This window comes from Panthera leo, chromosome B1, assembly GCF_018350215.1.
Source record: "Panthera leo isolate Ple1 chromosome B1, P.leo_Ple1_pat1.1, whole genome shotgun sequence".
In the NCBI taxonomy this organism is placed as follows: domain Eukaryota; kingdom Metazoa; phylum Chordata; class Mammalia; order Carnivora; family Felidae; genus Panthera; species Panthera leo.
The window spans coordinates 143,707,281-143,730,892 of NC_056682.1; the positions used below are offsets into that span (position 1 = coordinate 143,707,281).

A 23,612-nucleotide genomic window follows, 5' to 3' on the forward strand; every position below is an offset into this window, starting at 1 on the left:
TTGTAATAAGCACATTTCATTTTTGCAGAACAGTGTACTGATAAAAATAGTAAAGTGATGATATTTTCAGGTTTCTGGGGAGAAACACAGCATAGTCTTATTAAGACTAAACTGCATGGTTTGGTGATCTACAATTAAGAATTACAGTAGTTTCAATTCCAATTTGGTCAATTAATATAAGAAAACAAAATCCCTTTTAAAATCTTCGCAAAGGAATAGTATTCTATGTGGACTACAATAACTGACAGATTATTGTTATAAATAAAGGAAGTAAAAGAGGTAATTTTTTCTGAAAATTTTAGTCACCTTCATATAAATAAAACAAACTGTATTTCTAAATAGCTAGCATTCCAATCATAAGCACTACAGGATGATGCTATTTTATAAGCATTTGACTTACCTGTGCCAGGCACTGAACTAGAATTCTATATATTAATTCATCTGATTCTCAGATGACACAGATGCTATTCTCAGTTCCATTGCGCAGATGAGGAAACAGAAAGATTAGAGCAGTCATGCTCAGTTGGCGATACATCAGAATCACCCAGGAAGCTTGTAATAATTATTAATGCTTGGCTCCAACCCAACTAATTAAAATCAAACATTTGAGTGGGGTCTCAGTATTGGTGGTATTAAAAAAAGAAAAAAAATATCTCAGGATATTCTAATGTGCAGCCAAGGCTGAGAATCAACGGAAAAGATACTGAAATAGGTAGCAAGAAACCTGTGCTATAAACTCTGATTTACACATTTGTTATAGTGATTAAGGTTAGAGAAAGACTAGTCCGCAAGAATAACCTGTTAGATTCAGTCCAGCTTTTGAGGACACAACAGTTACAACCAGTTATACCTACCTAGCTGTACTTTAAGAAGATTATACTGATCTTTGTGTTGCTGAATCTGAGATACTTGCTGTGTGACTGCTGTCTGGAGCTGTTCATTTTGACATTTTAACGTAGAAATTTGCTGCTTTAATTCCTCAAGCTGCAGATCCTGTAAAACAAAACATAATTCAAGTGTTTAAATTTATACTAATTAGCATTAAGAAGATGAGCAAACTAAAAATCAGAGATCATTCTGGGTCATGATGTTAAAGTACTCAACAATTCCAGAATCACTCAACCATTAATAATACATTAATGTATGCACAAAGGTCAACTAACATGTAGCAGAACCATAAAATTTCCAGTAAGGCCCCGTTAATAATAAGCACAATAGCACAGCCTGCAATCTCACTGCAATTACTGGAGTGGGGAATGGTCAGTTTTAAAAACTCCATTCTATGGTCCATCAAACCATTTAAGAAATTCATACCAAACTATTTAAGAAACTCAGTATATGTATACATGCATCTATATTACTTTTAACGTAAAAGATAATTTCTAGAATAGAACATTTAGAAAACCAAAAAAAAAAAAAGAACTTCCAACTCTCACCACCCTAATGTAACTAGTTGGATATGATCTGTTTCTTTACTTTCTTCTAATTTTTTTCCAATCCAAGTGTTTTAAACTTGTCACACTCAGTCCATATGTCATTCTGTAGCCTTTACTTACTATTCAATTGTAAGTCCCCATATTACTAGTTTTTTGCAATCATAACTTTTAATGTTTACTGAATATCAGTAGATGCAATATAATTTATATTCAAAAGCAACACCGAGGATGCTTTCCATTTTTCTAGATAATAATTATCATTACAATAAATATCATAGTCATATTTTCATTTCCCTGTATTCTGAAGAATTTCCTTAGGATGGATTCTCAAATGTCATTCAGTTTATATAAATATTTTATAGCTCTTAATGCTTATTGCCTAATTGTCAAATGGCATTTTAAATGATGAGAATATTTAAAATTAACATTTCTAAAGCACAGTCATTATAGTAATTGTGTCAAATCACTCTTTTCTTCTTCCAAATTAACCATATTTATCAGCCCCAAGTGTAGGCTGTAACATCACATTCCAAGTATTTATTTTCCATTGCTCTAAAGATATTACATCTTACCATCTGGAAGTGACTCCATATTTGTACTAAAATATAGATGAGAAACCCTAATAACCATGGGTGGGTTAATGATTTAAGTTTGAATCATCCAAAGAAGATTCTAATTTACTGATTGCTTATAAACTGAAAAGCTCAGACTGAGTGCTAAATATACCACTATATTTTTATTCTTTCTCAGAATTCCAATCTCAACAATATAGACTGTGGGGAAGAACACACAGCGGTTCTCGTTTAGAGGGCTCTACCCAAGCTTGCACTTGCCACACGGGCCTCAAACTGTGTACAATCAGCAGGGGGTGGAGGGCAGTGCAGGGCAGAGGGCACAACCTGCTTCACTGGACTGTCACCAGTATATTGTTTCTAAATGACACTGGCATTTTAATAACATCAGTACTGTCATCTTCCAGGTAATACTGCAGCACTGTTTAGGATTCCAATCAAGGTATATACCATGATGAGGAATTAAATGAGAGAAAGAAACAAGAAATACACTCTGAAGAAATGTAATAGAAAGTTTAAGGTGCTCAAGATAATGCAAGAGTGGAATTCTCTGGTGTTCTGAAGAGAAAATGTCAGCTGATGATTCTGAGAACGCAGTTTTGACTTTCATCATCACTCTCCACTCTCAATCAACTCCTTCTGCTATTCTCAGCATCATCTATTCAGATGTGAAAGGCAGAGCTCTAAGGATTGTATCCGACCCTTTATGCTCCCTACACATACATCCAGTCAGTACCAGGTCCTGCCAGTTTCATCTGCTTTGGTCACCACATTTCTCAGATCTGCCCCCTCTACACTACATAGCATGAGTTTTAGGGTCCCAGTAACACACATGTTTTTGAATTCTGTTCCACCAATCACTGAGTGACTCTGGAGAAGTTTAAATTCTGTAAGTGTTAGATTCCTCATTGATTTTTATATGAAGGTATTAATTATGTTGTAGGGACGACATGAAAATTAAGCAAAACAGTGTTTAAAATGTGCTTTGTGAGCACCCAAAACACAATAAACAAAAAACAGCAGCCATTATCATCACTGGCACCATCAATGCCCCAATATCCTCCCCAATGCCTGCCATACCACCTCCCTCTCTCCAACTTTGCCTTTCAAGTTTCTACTTGGTGCAGCCACTAAGTGTCCCAAGTACATATAATAACACGTCCTGCCCCTCTCCCCTATTTCTCCTTTTGCCCAGCTTATTCCTAGTTATGCTTTTAGGACTCATGTTCTGTTTTCTCCAAGGCCCTGCTCTCACCTAGCTAAATGAGGTGCCTCTCAGTGCTGCCACATACCTTCAATTATCTGTATCACTAGACTTAATACGTTATGTATGTCACAAAAACCTATTTATAGTTCTCTCTCCCCATGAGACTGTGACAGGGGAACGTGCCTGATTTATGCCTTCATCCACAACATCCTGCACAATCTTAACATGAGCTCTCAATTTGTTGAATACTCAGGTAGTTCTAGATTATTTAGGAAAATAATGAGCTCTACTTTCTGTATCTTCTTGTATATGAAATGCCAGGAAAAACTCTTCCTCAAAGTAGAAAAGTATCAGTGCCCTAGAAAGTGTTTACAATCTGTCAATACATACTTGCTCTCGAATCATGTTTTTGTAGTGAGTCACAATACTGTCATGCTGTTCTAATGTTTTCTTCACTTCTTCTTCTTTTTTATCCTCTTCACTGGACTTATAAATAGCCTTAGTTATCACACCTATAAAAGAAAGCTTATTAAAAAAATATTTTAAAAATTTAAAATGTTATTTTATTAAGACTTAATCAGTAAAAACATATGGCCTAAATGCATGACAGAGAAGATATAGTCTTTCCAATCTTACTGAATGCCAAAAGTCCTTCAATGAACTATAGACCAAGAGCTAGGAGGAAGCCCCTACTTTTAGGCTTACCATGTAATCTACATGTGTCCAGAATATACGTATACAAAATAATCATAGGCACTTTCTAATGAAAATCAATATAAACTTTGTCTTACCTTCAAGTTCTTTTACCAGCTTCGTAAACTCATGATCAAATATCATGTATTCTGGACTGGGGAAGTTTGGCTGCGGTTTCTGAGATGCTCTGGAATACAACTCATGTTTGCTAATAAATCCTAGTTTCTCTATGAAGTTTTCTTTGCCAATCCTCTTCTCTATTAGTTGTTTTAGTTTCTCTCTACAGAGACAAGGACATTGAGATGCTTTTAAAAAAAGTCATAACAAGGGGCGCCTGAGTGGCTCAGTCAGTATAGCATCCGACTCTTGATTTCAGCTCAGGTCATGATCTCACGGTTTATGAGACTGAGCCCCATGTGGCTCAGGATTCTCTCTCTGCCTCTCCCTTGCACACCTGTGCACACACACACACACACACACACTCTCTCTCTCTCTCTCAAAATAAATAAATAAATAAACATTTTTTAAAAAGTCATAACAAAACACAAAAGCTTGGTCTACATTATGTTTTGGCAGAAAAAAATGTATCATTATCACTTGATGCATTAGCAGTCATTTTCCCCTAGCATCTTCCCCCCACTTACTTCATGTAGCTCTCAAGTGAGTTATCATTGAAGTAAATCGAAATGCCCAACAGAAGGGCACATAAGCCTTGTACCAACTGCTCTTCCTCACCAAGATTTTCTGCAATTTGTCCCGTAAGCTGAAATTTTTGTTAAGGAAACTAATGGTTCATAATATCTAGCGTATTTTATTTTACAGTTTGAATTTGACATACATTTCATGTAAGAATTTCTACAAAAATTCTATGTATAGTCTAGGCAAGCATAAAACAAACAATGGTACACACACACACACACACACACACACACACACACACACAGACACACAGATACACAGCATAAGCAAGCATCATTACCACCATAACAGTTTGAAAAGCTGCAACACAGCTGAAGAGAATTCAAATATTTAGAACACAGAGCTACCTCTAATGCAGAGGAAGAAATAAGCATACTTACATGTATCTTACTAAAATATAAAGGATACAAATGGAACATTGGCTGAATTGTGAAGAAAATGCGTTACAGCAATGGGGCAGTTGCTTAACCAGGTACAAAGCAACATTAGTAACCCAACTCTTGTCTGTATTTTGCTTCCCTGCAATAGACAAGTTGGCAGAAATCTCATTTACTTCTTTTAAACTTAATGTTGCCCTAAGACCCCCTCCACTTGCATTAAAAGATCTTTAACATCTTATAAAAGATGTATTAAGAATTTAGACATAAAAAAAAAAAACACCTGAACAAGAGAATTCATTCTTTTGTCCTTTATGGGTCATATTTCCCAAAATGAACAGAAGGCAGAAATTAGAATTGATTCAGGTTCATAAACATATACCAGGTTATCCAAAATACTATCAGTGGAAAAACCTGATCTGCTAAGGAAGATGCATGATGTGAATGTTTGAAAAAATTTATCAGTCTGAAACACTTTATAATAACATAAACTTGCCAGGCAAATTTATGATGTTCCAATTAGAATTTTAGAAACAAGTTTCTGATGAGAGGACAATTTCTACCTTCTTCAAAAATATTAGGAAAAATAAAAAGAAATCATCTCCTGAATTATTTAGTCAAATTCCATTAGAATAATAAACCATGTTGCAAACTCACTGACAACATGCCAAATAATGAGAATCACAAACATAACGAAGAAGAAAAAGATTTATTTAAATTAGCTAACTGCCCCAAACCACTAATTATACTGCTGCCAACTACAGTTAGACAATATTGAAAACTAGCACATCCATCAAAATTACAGTTTCCTAGATTTTTATGCAACACATTTGTATCTCCTATGTGGGACAGTCTCTTAGCTTCTAATGTTGCCACTGCCCATATTACATTATATAACCTATATTTTTGTTTAAGAAAACAAAACTTGTTTGAAACAAGTGGAAATTAGCACAGTAATGCATTACTTTGAGATAGTCTCAGAAAATATCCAAAATACAATTATTCAAAGCTAGGCAAAGAATGGATTTAAAGTAACCATCATTATGTTTTGAAAAACCATTCAGACTATTCCAATTTCATGAACCTTGATGTCAGTACCCTGGCCTTTTTATAATCTATTTTCAAGTATATTTAATATTTAATTAAACAAATTCAAAATAGACTTCTTCAAAGTGATTTGCCACCAAAGAAGCATTAATTAGCATGAATCTGGCTTTTACATGATGCATTATTCTTATGCTTTCCTTGCTCTATGTCATTACCATGCTCATGATGTATCTTCATGTTACCCAAGTAAATTTAAAAGTTAAAAAATATAGTTAATCTCAATCGACTATGTGCCACAGAGAACTTTAATTACTCAAGTAAATAAATGAAAATACTTCATTGACTGCCCCTAAGTATATATAAAAGATTTATTATTATTTGGAATACCATTTGCACGTACCAAATATACCTACGTTGTATATATAAGGGCATCCTATCAAATCACTGGCTCATATATGAATAAGCAAAAATGGAACTAGATTCAAATGTGGCTCTTCTAAACGTATATACCTTTTGGGGTCTAACTGAAGCATAAGAACAGCAAAGTTAAATAAAACTAGTTAGAATCAGATGGAACATCCCACTTAAACTATGGCAACAAAAGAAGATATTCAGGAATGAGCCTAACCAAAACTACAAAACCTAAAGGAGGAAAATTTAAAAGCACTTCAAAAGAGCACAAAAGTAGATCCAAATCAATAGAAAGACACCATGTCTTTAGACAGAAAAACCCAAGATCATAAAGACACTAACGCTATTTAAAATTTATTACATTATGGGGCGCCTGGGTGGCGCAGTCGGTTAAGCGTCTGACTTCAGCCAGGTCACGATCTCGCGGTCCGTGAGTTCGAGCCCCGCATCAGGCTCTGGGCTGATGGCTCGGAGCCTGGAGCCTGTTTCCGATTCTGTGTCTCCCTCTCTCTCTGCCCCTCCCCCGTTCATGCTCTGTCTCTCTCTGTCCCAAAAATAAATCAAAAACGTTGAAAAAAAAATTATTTTTTAAATAAAATTTATTACATTAATGTAATCCAAACAAAAATACCAGAAGGTTTTTCTCTCCACAGAACTAAAAAAATCTGGTTCTCAAGTTCATATGGAGAAATAAACAAGCAAGAATGACTAGAGACCCTGTAAATTAAAAAAAAAAAAAAAAAATGAAAAAGAGCAACAAGGAGATACTAGGTCATAAACAGACAGGAATCAAAGGATAGACAGAATGAAAAGTCCGGAGATGATCCATCTACAATTGGGAATTAGTTTATGAAAAAGATAGCATATAAGCATTAGTGGGATACAGGAGGACTTACAAAATGTTGGGACAACTAGGCAGCTATCTAAAAAAAAGATCAAAGGATCTATAACTCATACTGTTCATCAAGAAAAATGGAACAAAAATTTAAATGCAAAAAATGAAACCAGAAACTGTGAGATGAAAATATGGGTAAGTCTGTTAAAATCTTGAAGTGGGGAAGGCCTTTCTAAAAAGTATGATATAAAATGTAGAAGTGATAAAGGTCTCATTAAAAAAATCCAAAACAGGGGCGCCTGGGTGGCTCAGTCAGTTAAGCGTCTGACTTCGGCTCAGGTCATGATCTCACGGTTCGTGGGTTTGAGCCCTGCATCGGGCTCTGTGCTGACAGCTCAGAGCCTGGAGCCTGCTTTGGATTCTGTGTCTCCCTCTCTCTCTGCCCCTCCCCCAGTCATGCTCTGTCTCCCTCTGTCTCAAAAATAAACAAACATTAAAAAAAAATTTAGAAAAAAATCCAAAACAAAACACCAAGTCAAAAGACCAGGAAAAATGTATTTGTAACTTATCACAGATAAGGGTTGAATTCCTTAATAAAAAATGAGTTCCTATAAAATTAGAAATTATTTAACCCAATACAAAAATGGGCAGATGATATGAAATATAAAAAATGAGAATTCATGGGAAAACTTTAAGTGGTGTATAAATATACAGAAAGCTATTCAACCTTTTATAATCAGAAATGCAAATTAAAACTCACTAAGATAATATTTTTCACCTCTCAACCGACTGGCAAAAATACAAATCTGTTAATACACTGTTGGTGAGGCTGTGGGGAATATAGCTCACTGCAATCTTATTTTGCACTTTGCTAGTGGTTCAAAATGGGATTAGGTAGGGAAAAAACAAGGAACAGAACAGTGAATATGCATAAAAAACACCTAAAGACACCAGAAGAAATAAGAGGCAGGGACCCAGGACAGGGGTGAGGCCATGACTTCTTATTGTATACTTTTTATAACATTTGATTTCTAAATCATGTATATACGTATATATGTATTTTAAAGTGTGTGTACACACACACATACACACACACACACACTTTTAAAGGACTAAATTTAATTCTAATAGTGGCAGTGTGGTGTCAGTGAAAACATTTGGTTGAGAATTAGAAGAATCAAATCTTCTATTGTCCTACCTTGTGGAAGTTCAACATGCTATGTGGACCCCAATTTCCTCATTTAGTGAACCAAGGCCTTTGGACTAAATAATCTCAAACACAGAAGTTAAAAGGATAGGCTCTGAATACCAGGATTTGTATCTTGGTTCTAAAACTCAACATCCTGAAACTTTATCACTATCCTTCAATAGCAGTAATAATTAATACCCATTTCATAGAGTTGTGGAGTGGATTAAATGGGTTAATACACATTAAGAACTTAGAACAGCACATGGTACATAATAATAAGTGTTTCATGAGTGCTGTAAACTATGAACCATCCCTTCTAGTTATACAATTCTATGCTACCTACTACTGTATTAAAAGTAGAATAATGCACCAAATTTAAAATAGATGGCACAGGGGCGCCTGGGTGGCTCAGTCAGTTGAGCGTCTGACTGTGGCTCAGGTCATGATCTCACGGTTCGTGGGTTCAAGCCCCATGTTGGGCTCTGTGCTACCAGCTCGGAGCCTGGAGCCTGCTTAGGATTCTATGTCTCCCTCTCTCTCTCTCTGCCCCTCCCCTGCTCATATTCTCTCTCTCTCAAAAATAAAGATTTTTAAAAAATTTTTTTAAATAAAGTAGATGGCACAACAAAGTTTGAACTAGGAAAAGGAAAAAACAGTAAAATTGCTAGGATAAACTTTTTTTTAAACCTCAATGAAATACAGGTGGTCCTTACTTTTTTGCTAGGTTAATAGAAACCTATGAATATTGGAAACATGCACAGTGAGGACTGTGTAATAATACTTTTTTTGTGCAGACTGTATTATTATGATGTTCATCAAACCATGATTTATAATAAAGAAAATGGAAGATAATTAAGTATACAAAAATAAGGAGATGGTTAACTAACCAATGGTATATTTATTTGGTGAAATATTATGCAACCATATAAAGTTATATTTATTTAGTGTTTAAGAACATGGAAGATATCTGTAAGGAAAGAGGCAGCATACTCAATGGAATCTAATGTATGATCACCCCTATGTAAGTAAATAGTATAGAAGAAAAAAGACTGAAATTTAACCAATAGTTACTTTTGGGTAGAAGTCCCACTTTCTACTTTTTTATTTTTCTAAACTTTCCAAAATGAAAAGAAACTCAACAATTAATGAGTGTAAAAATGCTATAGTGTTTGTCCAGCGTACAATCACAAAATGTTAGTAAGATCAACCCAACAAAATCCTGATGAAGCTGCTCTATCATCCAAAAAATAAAATTAGAGATTAGACCTTAAAGGCTATCAAAACATTCTATGTCATTGCACTCTGATCTTCTGATGGATTCTTTAGAAGATAAAACACCAAGAATAGCTAAAAAAAAAAAAAAAAAAAAAAAAAAAGAAAAAAAAAAAGTCCACACTCCACTTCATAGAATAGTTTCATAGAACTCTTCATTTTGTTTATATGTTTATGTGTGTTTATGATTGTTTATAGGTTCAAGTCAAGAAAAAGTAAGTATCTCTTTAGCACTCCAGAGCATATGAACCACTGAGATGTGGAGAAACAAATGGATGCTGAAATTGTAATTTCAGAGCATTCTGAGGGTTTAGTTACTAGAAATCACAGATTTTACAGGCTGCAGTGGAACCACAAACAAAATAAATGAAGCTGAATTACCTTTAAGATAGACTATTATGTTTTCCTTATTATTTTCTATCTAAATAGTTCCTCTTGTTCCTACTTTGTGGATTTCAAGTGTAGTATTTTACACTGTGTATAGAAATATGACAAGCTAACATTTTAAATTTCTACTCTTCCAAGTACTGAAATGAGGTTCTAGAGTGTTATGATTAGACTCACTTTCAAGCAGTGGCCTCTGGCAATAGAGATTTAATAAGAAAGGGGCACGATGGAACTTTCTGAGATTACAAATATGTTTTATATCTTGTATTTGGGTGGTGATTACAGAAGTATATTAACCCATCAAAAATCATCAAATCGAACATTTAAAGTCTGTGAATTTTACTGTGTATAAAATTAGTGCGGTAATGCATTACTCTCAGGTGCCTCCAAAAACTCCTTTTTAAATGACTGACATGTATACTTTTAAAATATCTAGTATCAAAAATTCTGGAAGCTAAAACTGCTGAATATATCTGTGTTATTAACATGTGTCATATCATACTCATACACAAAGATATAACTCCTAACAGCACCTCAGTTATTACTAGCAATACTGCACAATTGAACATATGAACGTAAATATTAAGGTACACTCCCTTTTTGCCAAAGACTGCACAAAAAAAAATCAAAACCAATACAAATCACACTCCCCACACACATCAAAAACTAACCCCCAATGGTAATTGTACCATATGGGTTATATCCAGAATAACCCACAATATCCAATTTAAAAATTTTTCAAATTACAAAATTATACTTACTATTGTACATTTTCAATAATCTAAGTAATAAAAAAGTCATCACATTCTTTCATATACTGACTAAAGACAAACTTCTTAACCCTAAATTTTACTAGCTTTGAAATAGTTTCAGGGGGGATAGAGAAGCAAGCTTAGGTGAGGAGACACACAAAACCAACCAAAAAAACCCAAACCAAGCTATTCCAGAAAGTGCAAGCATACCCGGAGGAAGCACAGGTACAGCTTCAGACTTTCATTCCCACAGCTCTTAGTAACACCACTACATGGAGAAAATGCCCCATGGAGAAAAATTGGAGAGCCACTTATGATAGAGATAAACTTGCTGACACATGAAAGTGTGAGTAGAATGTAACTTCAAACAAGCAGTTAAAAAAACCATCAGCAAAACCCAAGACAAAGGAAAGCCTTGCTGTAAGAGGGAAATGCCTAAGCTTAAACAAGCGATACATACCCGTCTGTCGATCTTATCACCCTGTAAATTACACATTAAAAATTATTTATAAATATTACTGCTGTAGAAAAATTTAAATCCAGAAAAATCCCTCACAGATGGTCTCTCTACAAACCCACACCAATAATTTGGGACAGGATAGTTCTAATATTTTATTATGTAACATTATGTAATTATCTAATATTTTATTGTAACAGGATAGTTCTAATATTTTATTATGTAATATTTATTATGTAACATATATATTATGTAACATATTTTATTATGTATTTTATTATGTAACATAATATTATGCATATTATTAATATGCATTTTGGAGGAGAAAGGATCATTTTACAGCACTGTGCTGTGAGGGGGAAGACACCACTATCTTGAGAATTTCTCATAATGCATTAATTGTGACTACAATGTTAGAGCGAAGTCTCTGGTGGTGGTGGTCCGTTAACTGCTGTTTGGCTTAAGAAAAGCTATTTTCAACAAACAGCAACATGAGAATGAGAAGTATTAAACACACATGGATATGAATATTTAGGGGTAGTTTTTTCAAATCACTAAGAAATAAATGATAAAGATGCAACAAGCTTTCAATTTAAATAAACAGATTTTAAACAATAAAGAGAATGTCTGATCCCCTTTTCACTAGTTAATTTTTAACCGTAATTTATAACTTCCTATGGATGATGGCATTGATGTCTCTTTAAAAGCTCACAATAAAACAATTCAATGAGTGTGTCAAAATTAAAAATTAAGAAGGACACAACACATTATCACCGGGAGGGAGAGAGGAAAATTCTAGGGGACAGCACAATTTTAGACTTAAGTATATTTTTACTCTAAGTGACTCTGAATGTTAATGACTATAGTTTTGCTAAACAGTGAACCTGAACTGTTCAACAGCAACAGAAGTCCATGTGGACAAATCATCCAACTGTAAGTGACCTTCGTAAAGACCTTATCATCCACACTTCAGTGAAGCTTTGTTGTTCTCATTAGGTGTCTAGAGGAATGCAAACAGTTCCATTTTTGTCTGTATTACTAGATAAATTATATGCCTTGGGGTTTTGAGGGTTGGAGAGCTCTCAAACATCAAGGAGTACAATGTTTAGTAAGCGATGGACTGGTATTGTTTTCTGAAAGGAAAATCAACTGGTCTGGGAAGAGAAAGAGGGAGGTACATAGCTATGAACCACTTTATTCTATTCTCTCTCATAAACAGACCCAAATTCGGCTACTGAGCAGAAAGAGAAAAGGACATGCAAGAACACTGGATGATAGAAAAAGGAAACAGAAAGAGAAACAAAACACCTTTCTGTCCAGAAGATGTGTTTCATGAAGCAGATCTTACTATTTGGCAAAACCATTCTTGTAAGAGTATGTATTTCTTTCTCTCCACACCCTGTTTCAGGTTACAATGAGTTAATGAGCAGGTAAGTCCATGCCTCTTTCCTTTTTCATCTGCATCTACGAAGGATACCCTTAAATCTTTGTATCACTGACACAAAAACGTATAGCTGAGATTTTTTCCCCCTTAGAGCAGTTCCACTCGCCAGCCACGTTACCTGTGAAAGGATGTTGGTGCACTGTTGCAATAAAGAAACTGGAGGGTTGCCGATACTTGTAGCAAGTTGAACCCTGAGCAACTGTTCTTTCTGGGTAGCATTTTCTTGCAAAGCATGGGCAAGGGCCACAGCAGCACACCAGTTTGAAAGTGAATCAGTAGAAAATAAACCTCCGCATAATAACTGACCAGCTGAGACTGAATTACCTGTTGCTACAAAGATGGCAGGCAGATGATGATAAAAAATTAATTGTTGTTTTACACACACACAAAAATAGTATGAAATACGATTTTAAAATCTGTTAATTAGGGGTATTAAGTTACATTTTTAAAAGTCTGCTTTTCAAGACAAAAATGAAAGATGACAAAATGACCCTGGAAGAAGAGTAGCAGAACAAAGAAATAATTACATTTCAGGCATCAAATCGATGAGATAATATTCCAGAAAATTACTGTCGTAATTAAAAACTGCATTTCTAAAGCAAATCCAAGGAAATGCCATATTTTAAATATTCCACTACATCCAGGGTCTTTTATCATTTACAATATAACTTATCATTAAAAGCTGGAAAGACTATGTACTTCTCAGAACAGAAATTAGAACTAAATTATTTACCATCAATAGTGGAAGGTAGAAGCGTTGACACAATTTCTCCTTGTCCTTTTTGGTTTTTATATAAGAAACATTGGAAACAGTAGAGAACGGCACAGCGCAATACAAACGGCTGCCTTTCATTAACCATGGACATGAGAAGTACCACGATTGCCGGTCTGTTGCATTCAGAAAGAAAAGAGCAAAAGAAAAATTGCAACCCAAGGACACAGATCAGTAACTAGTCGCTTCTGCTGACTGAAACACCATAAGCAGAACACCAGCGAGGTAAGTATTCCACCTCCATTGCACAGGACAGACAACTGCCGCTCGGACAAGCAAGCGATCGGGTCTGCGTAAGGCACGGAGAAGTGCGAGGGTGATAGCTGAGCCCAAATACCGAAGCTCCAAGGACCACAGACTCTTTTAAAACACCAACATGTTTATCTTGTCAGATAATTTCTAGTTTCAAACATACGGGTGAACTTCTTAAAAGATGTGTACATGAGATATACTAAAAACCCAAAGTAAATTCTGACTTCCTCAGAGAAATAGCAGTATTTCCCTTTTCCTACCTTGGTGGGTTTGAAGGTGCATTTACAGAAGCAAAGTAGTCTTGGTTTACTTGGTAGCCTCGAATAACTTCTGACACAGTATTAATGGTCTATTTAGGGGGAAAAATAAAAATTGAGAGAGAGTAAGTCAAGGAAGAAAACCTGTTTTCAAAACAAAATGTTATATCCTTCTGTGGTTTGCTTTTAAATGCTAAAATTCAGATACCAAAAAATAGGAGTGACAGCATTATAATCCTGTTAACACTTTTTCAAAATAACGCTTTAAAACATTAAGCATAGGGCTCTAATTACAAATAACACTTGACCATAAGGATTTAAAAGTCTCAAAAAATTAAAATCAATAGTATCCTCTAAAATACAGAATCTATTTCTACAAAACAAGGGTGCTTCAAACTAAAATCAGCAAACACATTTAAAATATAACAAAATTAAAACTTCAATTTAAGGATGAAGTTGAAAATACCTCCAAGAAAATAGAATAAAAAGGCAAACTAGATACACAGAAAGTCTAACAAATCTATTAGTGGAGTTGCAGAAATAGAACATAAAAATAATTATCAAGAAAGATAAAAAACATTCTCAGGACTGAAGGACACAGGTCTACAGCTTGAAAGGGTCCAGTGGGTGTCAACAATAATTGGGGAGGGTTAAAAAAAAAAGAAAGTCTGTAGTACTGCACATTATCAGTATATTTCAGGAAACCAGAAAGGAAGAGAAGATCCCAAAAGTTTCTAGAGAAAAAAGTTACATGAAAAGGATTAAGATTAAAAATGGCTTCAGATTTCTTAACAGCAGCTCTGAAATAATGTTCAGAAAGTTGAGTGTTATGATTTCTAACCCTGAATCTATACCTAGCCAAACATTAGAGTAACTCTGAAAATAAAGGAATGACATGTAAAAGATAAAAACAAGTTCTCTTGCCATTTACTTTTTTTAGGAAGTGAAGTAAACTAAGATAATGAGTCAAAACGTGGGGAGTAAAGACATGGAATCCTGGTAACTAAGGGATTTAACTCCAGAGAGGAGTAAAGGGAGATCCTAGGAGGATGGTGAAAGTCCTGGGGCTAGAGATGTGCACAGAAGTAGACCAGCCTATATTGGAGCAGGAGGATGGAAGGGGCTTCTAGAAAAGAAGAAAAAATGTCTAGGAAAAAAATGTCTGGGATGGGAAATGGCATGTTAATCATATTGATAGTATTAATATGCAGATACACAGAAAAACAGTAAGATGAAAAGAGAATACTATTACAACTTAGGAAAGAGAGATATTTAAAAATGATACAGGGCTTTGGCTTGGCAGGGAACAGTATTTGTACAGTCATTAAATTATAAACCCTGATTACTGATTTAAATGCAAATTACTGGGGTGACAGGAGGAAGTAAAGTGAGAGGGTTATGCAGAGGGGAAGCAAGACTTAAGGCAAGGGAGGAGTGAGGCTGCAGATAGCTAGCTGCTTTTGTTACAAAACTTTTATTATTACCTATTCTTTTAATGTGCATGTGTTAATTTGAGAAAGATTTTATGAAAGTTTAAATAAACTAAACCTTTCTTTTCTTCAAACTAACCTCTTTTTCTTAATAGGTAGGAAACAAGAAACGCCAAACATCAGGGAAAAAGAATTTACTGTTCTAGGACTCTGTAAGACTACTTAAGTCTCAAGTCTTATTTGACTAAGTCATACTGTTCTCAACATTAAAAACTTAAATCATACTGTGCACTCCTGTTGAATACAATAAAATTAATGAAAGTCCTGTAAGCTTGAACAGTATTTATATATTATTAAACTTGAGGGATGAGTACACCTTTTGGAATTAATACTGTCATCATTATGCAAATTATATTTTAGTAGGATCAATAAGGAATTTAACATATAAAAATGGTTAACTATTACTGTTTTGCCTTCAGCTGACATCTAATTCTTCTTAGGATTCCTGATTTCAACTTCCGCAAGAGTAGCCTCTGCCTCCATTTGGTTTACCTCAGTCAGGATATCAGCAGGCACTCCAGTGGCCATTAGGATAGTGCAAAGTTGCTGCAGTAAGCCACACTGGAACATAGCTTTCTGGCAGCTACTGGTAGCACCCGGAGGGTTGGTGGGAGATACCAGCACACGAACCAGCTGTGAAAGAAAGAGAAAGCAAAAGTGGTCTTTTAAAGATGTGAAAAGTCTTGAGGCAAATTATCTGTATGAACAAGAACGTCTATATAAAGGATTCCCCTCACCTATTCAGCCAGATCTAGATGCTCTTTCCTTCACGCTCTCATGGCAATAGTTCTGTTATAGTACATAGCACATTACGCCAGTTTGTCTCCTTCAGGTGATTGTGAACTCCCAGAGTAGAAACTGCCTCAGTCATTTTTGTATTCCAAAGAAAAGGCCCAGTATTTATAACATAGTGTATAGTCAATAAATGAATGAATAAGTAACAGGGTGGTATATTTCTTACCAAAGTAAAGATGAACTACCTAATTATGGAGAAGGTCTGAAAATAGAATGGCTTGGGGTGAAATAAAGTCCCCCTAAACTGGAGATACTTAAAGAGAGACCAAAACTAACCCCTGAAGACATGGTAGAAGATTTATGCGTTAGGCAAGGGGCTGGCCTCATTGATTGTTAATGCTAATGAAACCTTTATGGTTCTGTGATTAGTCTGAACTTGAACATGAAGTCTGAGAAACATAAAAAATGTCATCCCAAACAAATGTTCAGCAGTTACGTCTTCAAAATAATTTCACATATAGCTTGTATTTTACAACTAGACTTACCAGTCTATGTGTGTACAAAACCTTGTATATTAAGATCAAATGGGATTTTATAATATTTTTATTAAGAGGGTTGATTAATACATTGATGTCACTAGAGAGAAGCTTTAGAATTACATAATGGCTCAAATCTTTAGACCTTTCTGGTTAGACCTCCATGGCTTTTTGTTTTGGTTTTTGTTTTATTCTCCTCTTATCCCTAATTGAAACATATATATATATATATATATATATATATATTTAAAGCAATACCAAGCTATTTGTCACTTCTCCCATAAATATTTCTACATATGCCTCTAACTAAAAAGAATTTTAAAAAACATGATCATCATGCCATTACTGTAGCTAACAAAATCAACAATAATTCCTTAGTATCATCTAATAGCAGTTGGGTATCTTTATTGATGAGGTAAATAAAGAAAAAGTAATTATCAATCTTCTAGATGACAGAGAAATAGGAAAAGGTGATTGAAGAAAGAGGGAATATTTATTATAAGGATAACAACATAAGGGAAGACTTAGTAACAACATTCAAATACGTAAAATACCGTAAGGAATGGACTTATATTTTCCCTGAGAGCAAAACAGGGGGAAGTTTGTAGAAGGCAGATTTTGACTCATTATATGAAGTTTTTAAGAGCTAGAATTACCCAACAATGAAAAGGATTCTCTCATAAGGTAATGAGCTTTCTGGGAACTGCTGGCAGTATCTGTCCAAAAAATGATATATAAGGGTATATTCCTATAGGAATAGGAGGCAGAACTAGTCATAACACTATCATTCCAAGAAAAATTAAAGTGTTTTAGGACTAAAAAACTTTTCAAAAAGATGCTTCCCCAAAATTTAATCTGTAAAATTTGAATGAATACCCTCAAACACATCGATTTCAATTTATAGAATTTTTAAAATCAATCATGATTTCAACACAATGATGAATAATTCCAGTTAGGAAGTTATCTGTCCAAATAGGACTGTTTATCCTCATTTTTGATGCATTTTCATTTGGTGCATAACAGAGAACTGGAAATACAAGCAACCCTAAATAAAGCTATAAGGAAACAGCACAGTAATAGGCTGAAAAGCAGAAGATAACCTGTGGCCTGCGAAGTCATGAATGCATTAACTACTCAATCTTTGAGATGGAGAATATATTAAAGTGAATTAAATTCAGTTTATTTTGAAGTTTACATTCTTTAAGATTTTATTTACTTTTTAAAAGTAAAAAAAACTTAACCAATTTACTACATATGTAAAAATAATGTATTTTTTTGTTTATATGCAGCACCCTAGTCTAATTTTTTTTTTCTTTTGGTAAAGTAGTACTTTTTAAACAGCGGCTTTCTTCAAAAATGATTCTTTGCTTAGTACTCTAAGCCATAAAACATGAGTGGACTCCTCTAGCAGTTTAAATTTTCCCTGCTTGGTAGGATATATATAAGCTTTTGCACATCACCAGATCCCTTCGCTCTGTCTAATCATGTTTTGAAAGGTATTTTTCTACAGGAATTTCTTTTATTAAGAAAGTGGTGTTGGGGGCGCCTGGGTGGCGCAGTCGGTTAAGCGTCCGACTTCAGCCAGGTCACGATCTTGCGGTCCGTGAGTTCGAGCCCCGCGTCAGGCTCTGGGCTGATGGCTCGGAGCCTGGAGCCTGTTTCCGATTCTGTGTCTCCCTCTCTCTCTGCCCCTCCCCCGTTCATGGTCTGTCTCTCTCTGTCCCAAAAAAATAAATAAAAAACGTTGAAAAAAAAAATTAAAAAAAAAAAAAAAAAGAAAGTGGTGTTGGGCAAAATATCAAGCTTATACTTGGAATGCTATTTCTAAGGTGCAAAAAACATGTTGAAAAACTAAGTCTTGAAATGTGTAATATTGACATGTGAAAGTAGAAAGGATGAAGTGGGGAGTATAAAATAGAAATATTCTACCCATGTTCTCCTGTAAAATATTTTCCTGACAGGTTTGAGGCATATTCTATATAAGGTAACTATAATTTATTATCTAAATTGGGACACTTTAGAAGTGAAAGAGGACACTGTTCGTAATTACAAAACGATTATTAGCCTGGCAAAATGGGGCATCTGGTCACCTTAATTACCAATTAACCCTACACAGGCAACTCCCAGGGCATGCAACGATATTCAGACTCTAATTACTAGAGAAACTATCCATCTAGTTTTGAGGAAAACAATTTCAGAGACGCAGGAACAATTCAGAGATATTCAAAGACCCACAAGAATCACCAGAGAGCCAGTAAGCTGGGAAGCTAGTATATAAACTTAAGGGTTTGGAGAGGGAATAATAAAAGGAATAAGTAAGTAAAATACTTCAAAGAACTTCATATTTTCTCTGATGCAGAAATCATTTGGGATCCTATTGTCTTCACTTTTACCATTCATCAACAGTAAGCTAAAATAAAATTGCAGGTGACTTGTCATTTTAACTTATATCAGACTTACAACAGATTATTAATCTTTGGAGGCAGGGACATTATCATTCATTTCCTAGCAGTCACTGCCTAGCTCTCAGTAAATGTCTACTGAGTGAATTTATTTGCTGAACGCAGTATTCCGTACATTAAAATTTACATTAGAACCTTAACTGAAGAAAGTAGATTTAAAAAATTCAAATCAACAATCTAACCTATTATTCTCTGGGTGCAAAACCCATCAGGAAACTATACGTTTGGATTTGCTTTAAAATAATCCAGCAGGGCAGGGTGCCTGAGTGGCTCAATCAGTTAGGCATCTGACTCTTGGATTTGGCTCAGGTCAGGACTTCACGGTTCCTGAGTTCGAGCCCTGAGTCAGGCTCTGTAGCACAGACTACTTGGGATTCTCTCTCTTCCCCCCGCCCCACCCTCCCCTGCTCACTCTCTCTCTCTCTCTCAAAATAAATAAACCTTAAAAATAAATAAAATAAAATAATAAAATAAAATAAAACACAAATAATCCAGCAGGGCAAGAGAAGGGAATAAAAGATGAAACAAAATTGCCACATGTTAATAATTATTGAAGTTGAGTCATGGGCATATGTACTGGGGGTTGGAGGGAGCAGTTAATGGCAGTGGATCTCTATCTCTGAGCATAACTGCAAATCTTCATATTAAAAGGTTTTCTTTTAGGCCCATCTGAAACCAACTCAATATCCTAGATTTATCAAATACAAGCAATTTTCTTTTCTTTGAAAGGAATGTTGTCAAAATTCTTGTCACATTTATGTCTAACTATAGTGTACCTGTAGCATTACGTGCAGATTAGTCACTTTCTGTGCAGACCAGCCAGAATTTTCATCGCCAACATCAAACCAAGGTTTCATACGTTGAATATATGAGCCTTCTTTAAAAAAATTTTGATTGGAATTGTTGTTTTTTAACAAGTTTTGGAGCAAAATCAGACAATCTTCCACTACTATGCCTGAGAAAAGAATGTAAAATGGAAGTGTTAAGGCTGATAAAACCTGAAGGAAAATTCACTCCCCAAACACTTAAATAAGACAAAACTTCAAACTCAGCATTTCTTCAGTACAGCAAGGCAAAAAGCCTGTTCTGACTCCTGATGGTCACAGGCCACAATCTGCGTGCTCTTTCTTAGGTTTCCAGTGATCTCTTGACCTCTCTGTTCAACTACCCCTCACCTCAATAACTCAGATTTTTTCTTCAGATCCCAGATTAAATATCAAGACCTGATGACTAGGTTGGCATCACCAGCCACATGCTTTCACAAGAAACTGCTCCTTTTATTATTATGTAGTATCTGTCTTCTCTACTAGATTATAATTCATAAAGACAGGAATGTGAATGTCCTACTAGGATACAGTGACCTACTCTATATCCTCACCAGAGACAGAAACAAGATATCAGGTCTATACATATCAGCTCACTATTAAATATTTGTTGAATGAATAAATCATATCTTATTTAGTCACTAAGAAGCACTGGACATTGTTGTCTTGAGTCTCTTCCTTGAAACTTCCTCTTCCCTTGGTTTCTAATAACTACTCTCTCATGATTTTCCTTACAGATCTCTGGCCACTCCTCACGCTTCCTATCTTTCCTGGTTCCTCTTCTCCATTTACTTCTATCTTTGCTTACAACATACTATTCTATAGGGTAGTTCCATCCACACTACAGCATATACTATCATCACGGCTTAAAGCTCATCAACTGATCTCTATCATGTGTTAGTCTAACCAAGGATCTGTCTCCTCTGTTCAGAATGACTAATGTTGGGGTGCCTGGGTGGCTCAGTCGGTTGAGCATCTGACTTCAGCTCAGGTCATGATGTCGCAGTTGACGAGTTCGAGCCCTGCGTTGGGCTCTGTACTGATAGCTCAGAGCCTGGAGCCTGCTTCCGATTCCGTGTCTCCCTCTCTCTCTGCCTCTCCCCCACTCATGCTCTGTCTCTGTCTCAAAAATAAAGATAAACATTAAAACAAACAAAAAAAAAGAATATGACTAATGTTAGATGTTCACAGCTAGTAAGTTCCTCTGCAAGGTACACTCACACATTTACTCCTAGTAGTTGAGGTCTGTGTTTATAAAAATCAGTTTTTTAAATTTTTTTAATGTTTTATTTTTGAGACAGAGAGAGACAGAGCATGAGCAGGGGAAGGGCAGAGAGAGAGGGAGACACAGAATCCGAAGCAGACTCCAGGCTCTGAGCTGTCAGCACAGAGCCCAATGTGGGGCTTGAACTCACAAACCGCGAGATCATGACCCGAGCTGAAGTCGGATGCTTAACTGACTGAGCCACCCAGGAGCCCCAGTTTCTTTTTTAAATAGACTTTATTTTTGGGGCACCTGGCTGGCTCAGTGAGAAGAGCACATGACCCTTGATCTCAGTTGGGGTTGTTTGAGTTTGAGCCCTACAATGAGTGTAGAGATTAAATAAAACTTTAGGGATGCCTGGGTGGCTGAGTCGGCTGGGCGTCTGTCTGACTCTTAATTTTGACTTAGGTCATGATCTCACAGTTCATGGGTTTGAGGCCTGCATTGGGCTCTGTGCTGACAGCATGGAGTCTGCTTGGGATTCTTTCTCTCTCAGAATAAAATTAAAAACTTAAAAAAAACCCACTTTATATCTTAGAGCAGCTTTAGGTTTACAGAAAAAATGAGCAACAAATAAAAGGAATCCCCATATACTCTCTCCCTCCGTTTCCCCTTTTATTAGTAGCTAGCATTAGTGTGGTACATTTGTTAGACTGATGAATGAAAACTGATACATTATTAAAGTCCATGGTTTACATTAGGGTTTACTCTGTGTTGTGTGGGGTTTAGCATATTAGTTTTGACACACATATAATATCATTTATCTACCATTACAGGATAGGATAACTTCACTGCTCTAAAATCCTCTGTTACACCTACTCATTTCTCTTTTCTCCCACCCCAAATGCCTGGCAATCATTCATCTTTTTGCTGTGTGTATATAGTTTTGTCTTTTCCAGATATTATACAGTTGGAATCACAGAGTATATAGTCTTTCAGGCTGGCTTATTTCACTGAGCAATACGCATTTAAGGTTCCTCCATGTCTTTTCATGGCTTGATGCTGTTTTATTGTTGAATAATATTGGATCGTCTGGATGTACCACAGTTTACCCATACACCTACTGAAGGACATTTTGATTGCTTTTAAGTTTTAACAATTATAAATAGAGCCACTATAAACATTCGAGGGCAAGATTTTGTATGGATATAATTTTTCCACTCATTTGGAGAAATACCAAGGAGTGTGATTGTTGGCTCATATGGTAAGAGTATGTTTAGTCTGGTAACAAAGTGCCAAACTGCCTTCCAAAGTGTCATTTTGCATCCCACCAGCAACGAATGAAAGCATCTGTAGTCCCTGTTTTAGTTTGCATTTCCCTAATGACATATGATGTTGAGCATCTTTTCATATGCTATCTGCCATCTATATATCTTCTTTGGTGTTATTTTTTCCCATTGTTTATTGTTGAATTTTAAGAGTCCTTTGAGTATTTGGGATACAACTTCCTTCTGAGATATAATATGCCAATATTTTCTTCCAGCCTTTGGTTTATTCTTTTCATTCTCTTAACAGTGTCTTGTAGAGAAATTTTCAACATTAATGAAGCCCCACTTATCAATTTTCTCTTTCATGGATCATGCCTTTGGTATTGTATCTAAAAGTAAATTACTTTCGTAATTTACAAATCCACCATGCTATTTGCACTAGTTATTAACTATTATTCACGTAACTTTAATTACAGCATATTGTTACAATTGTCCTATTTTATTATTAGTTGTTGTTGATCTCTTATTGTACCTGATTTATAAATTAAACATTATCATAGGTATGTATGCACAGCAGAAAACATAATATACATAGGATTTGGCACTATCTGCGGTTTCAGGCATCCACTGGGCGTCCTGGAATGTATTCCCTATACATACGAGGGGACTATATAATAACACAGCTATTTTTATAAAAACTAAGTTTAAGTCTTTGGCAAAACTTAATGAAAGCAAGTCATTAAGAACAGCTGTTGTTATATATGGGCAATACAAGTCTAAAAAACAAGAAAAGTAACTGTAAAAACCCAGAAAGATCTTGCATTCCACTGTAAAGAAATAAAAAAGCAAATCCTACATGATGTATTATAGATATGATATATGAAACATGCAGAAAGATGGAAAAACTCCAATGAGTGGACCCATATTCAAAGAAAAGGTTTTGGCCCTAACTCAAAAGATCAGTATAGCAATGCACGTTAGAAAAAAATGTATTACATTGAACTTGAAATAAAATCTTTAACGTGCATATTTTA

The 23,612-nt window shown here is 35.3% G+C and overlaps 1 protein-coding gene across 4 annotated transcripts in view; it reads right to left on the reverse strand.

Moving 5' to 3' along the window:
• The window catches only part of USO1 (USO1 vesicle transport factor), a 97,044-nt gene that overhangs the window by 12,910 nt on the left and 60,522 nt on the right, over nt 1–23,612 (reverse strand). For 2 of the 4 annotated variants that reach the window (XM_042936180.1, XM_042936177.1), the window contains exons 9-19: nt 20,059–20,237; nt 16,042–16,182; nt 14,063–14,151; nt 13,512–13,666; nt 12,897–13,108; nt 11,338–11,358; nt 5,016–5,126; nt 4,553–4,671; nt 4,007–4,188; nt 3,606–3,727; nt 855–993 (exon numbers count right to left, since the gene is read on the reverse strand). In XM_042936180.1, the coding sequence (XP_042792114.1) occupies nt 855–993; nt 3,606–3,727; nt 4,007–4,188; nt 4,553–4,671; nt 5,016–5,126; nt 11,338–11,358; nt 12,897–13,108; nt 13,512–13,666; nt 14,063–14,151; nt 16,042–16,182; nt 20,059–20,237 (1,470 nt within the window). The remainder of the gene's footprint in view (nt 1–854; nt 994–3,605; nt 3,728–4,006; nt 4,189–4,552; nt 4,672–5,015; nt 5,127–11,337; nt 11,359–12,896; nt 13,109–13,511; nt 13,667–14,062; nt 14,152–16,041; nt 16,183–20,058; nt 20,238–23,612) is intronic. The other 2 variants (XM_042936178.1, XM_042936179.1) reach the window with 2 other exon arrangements.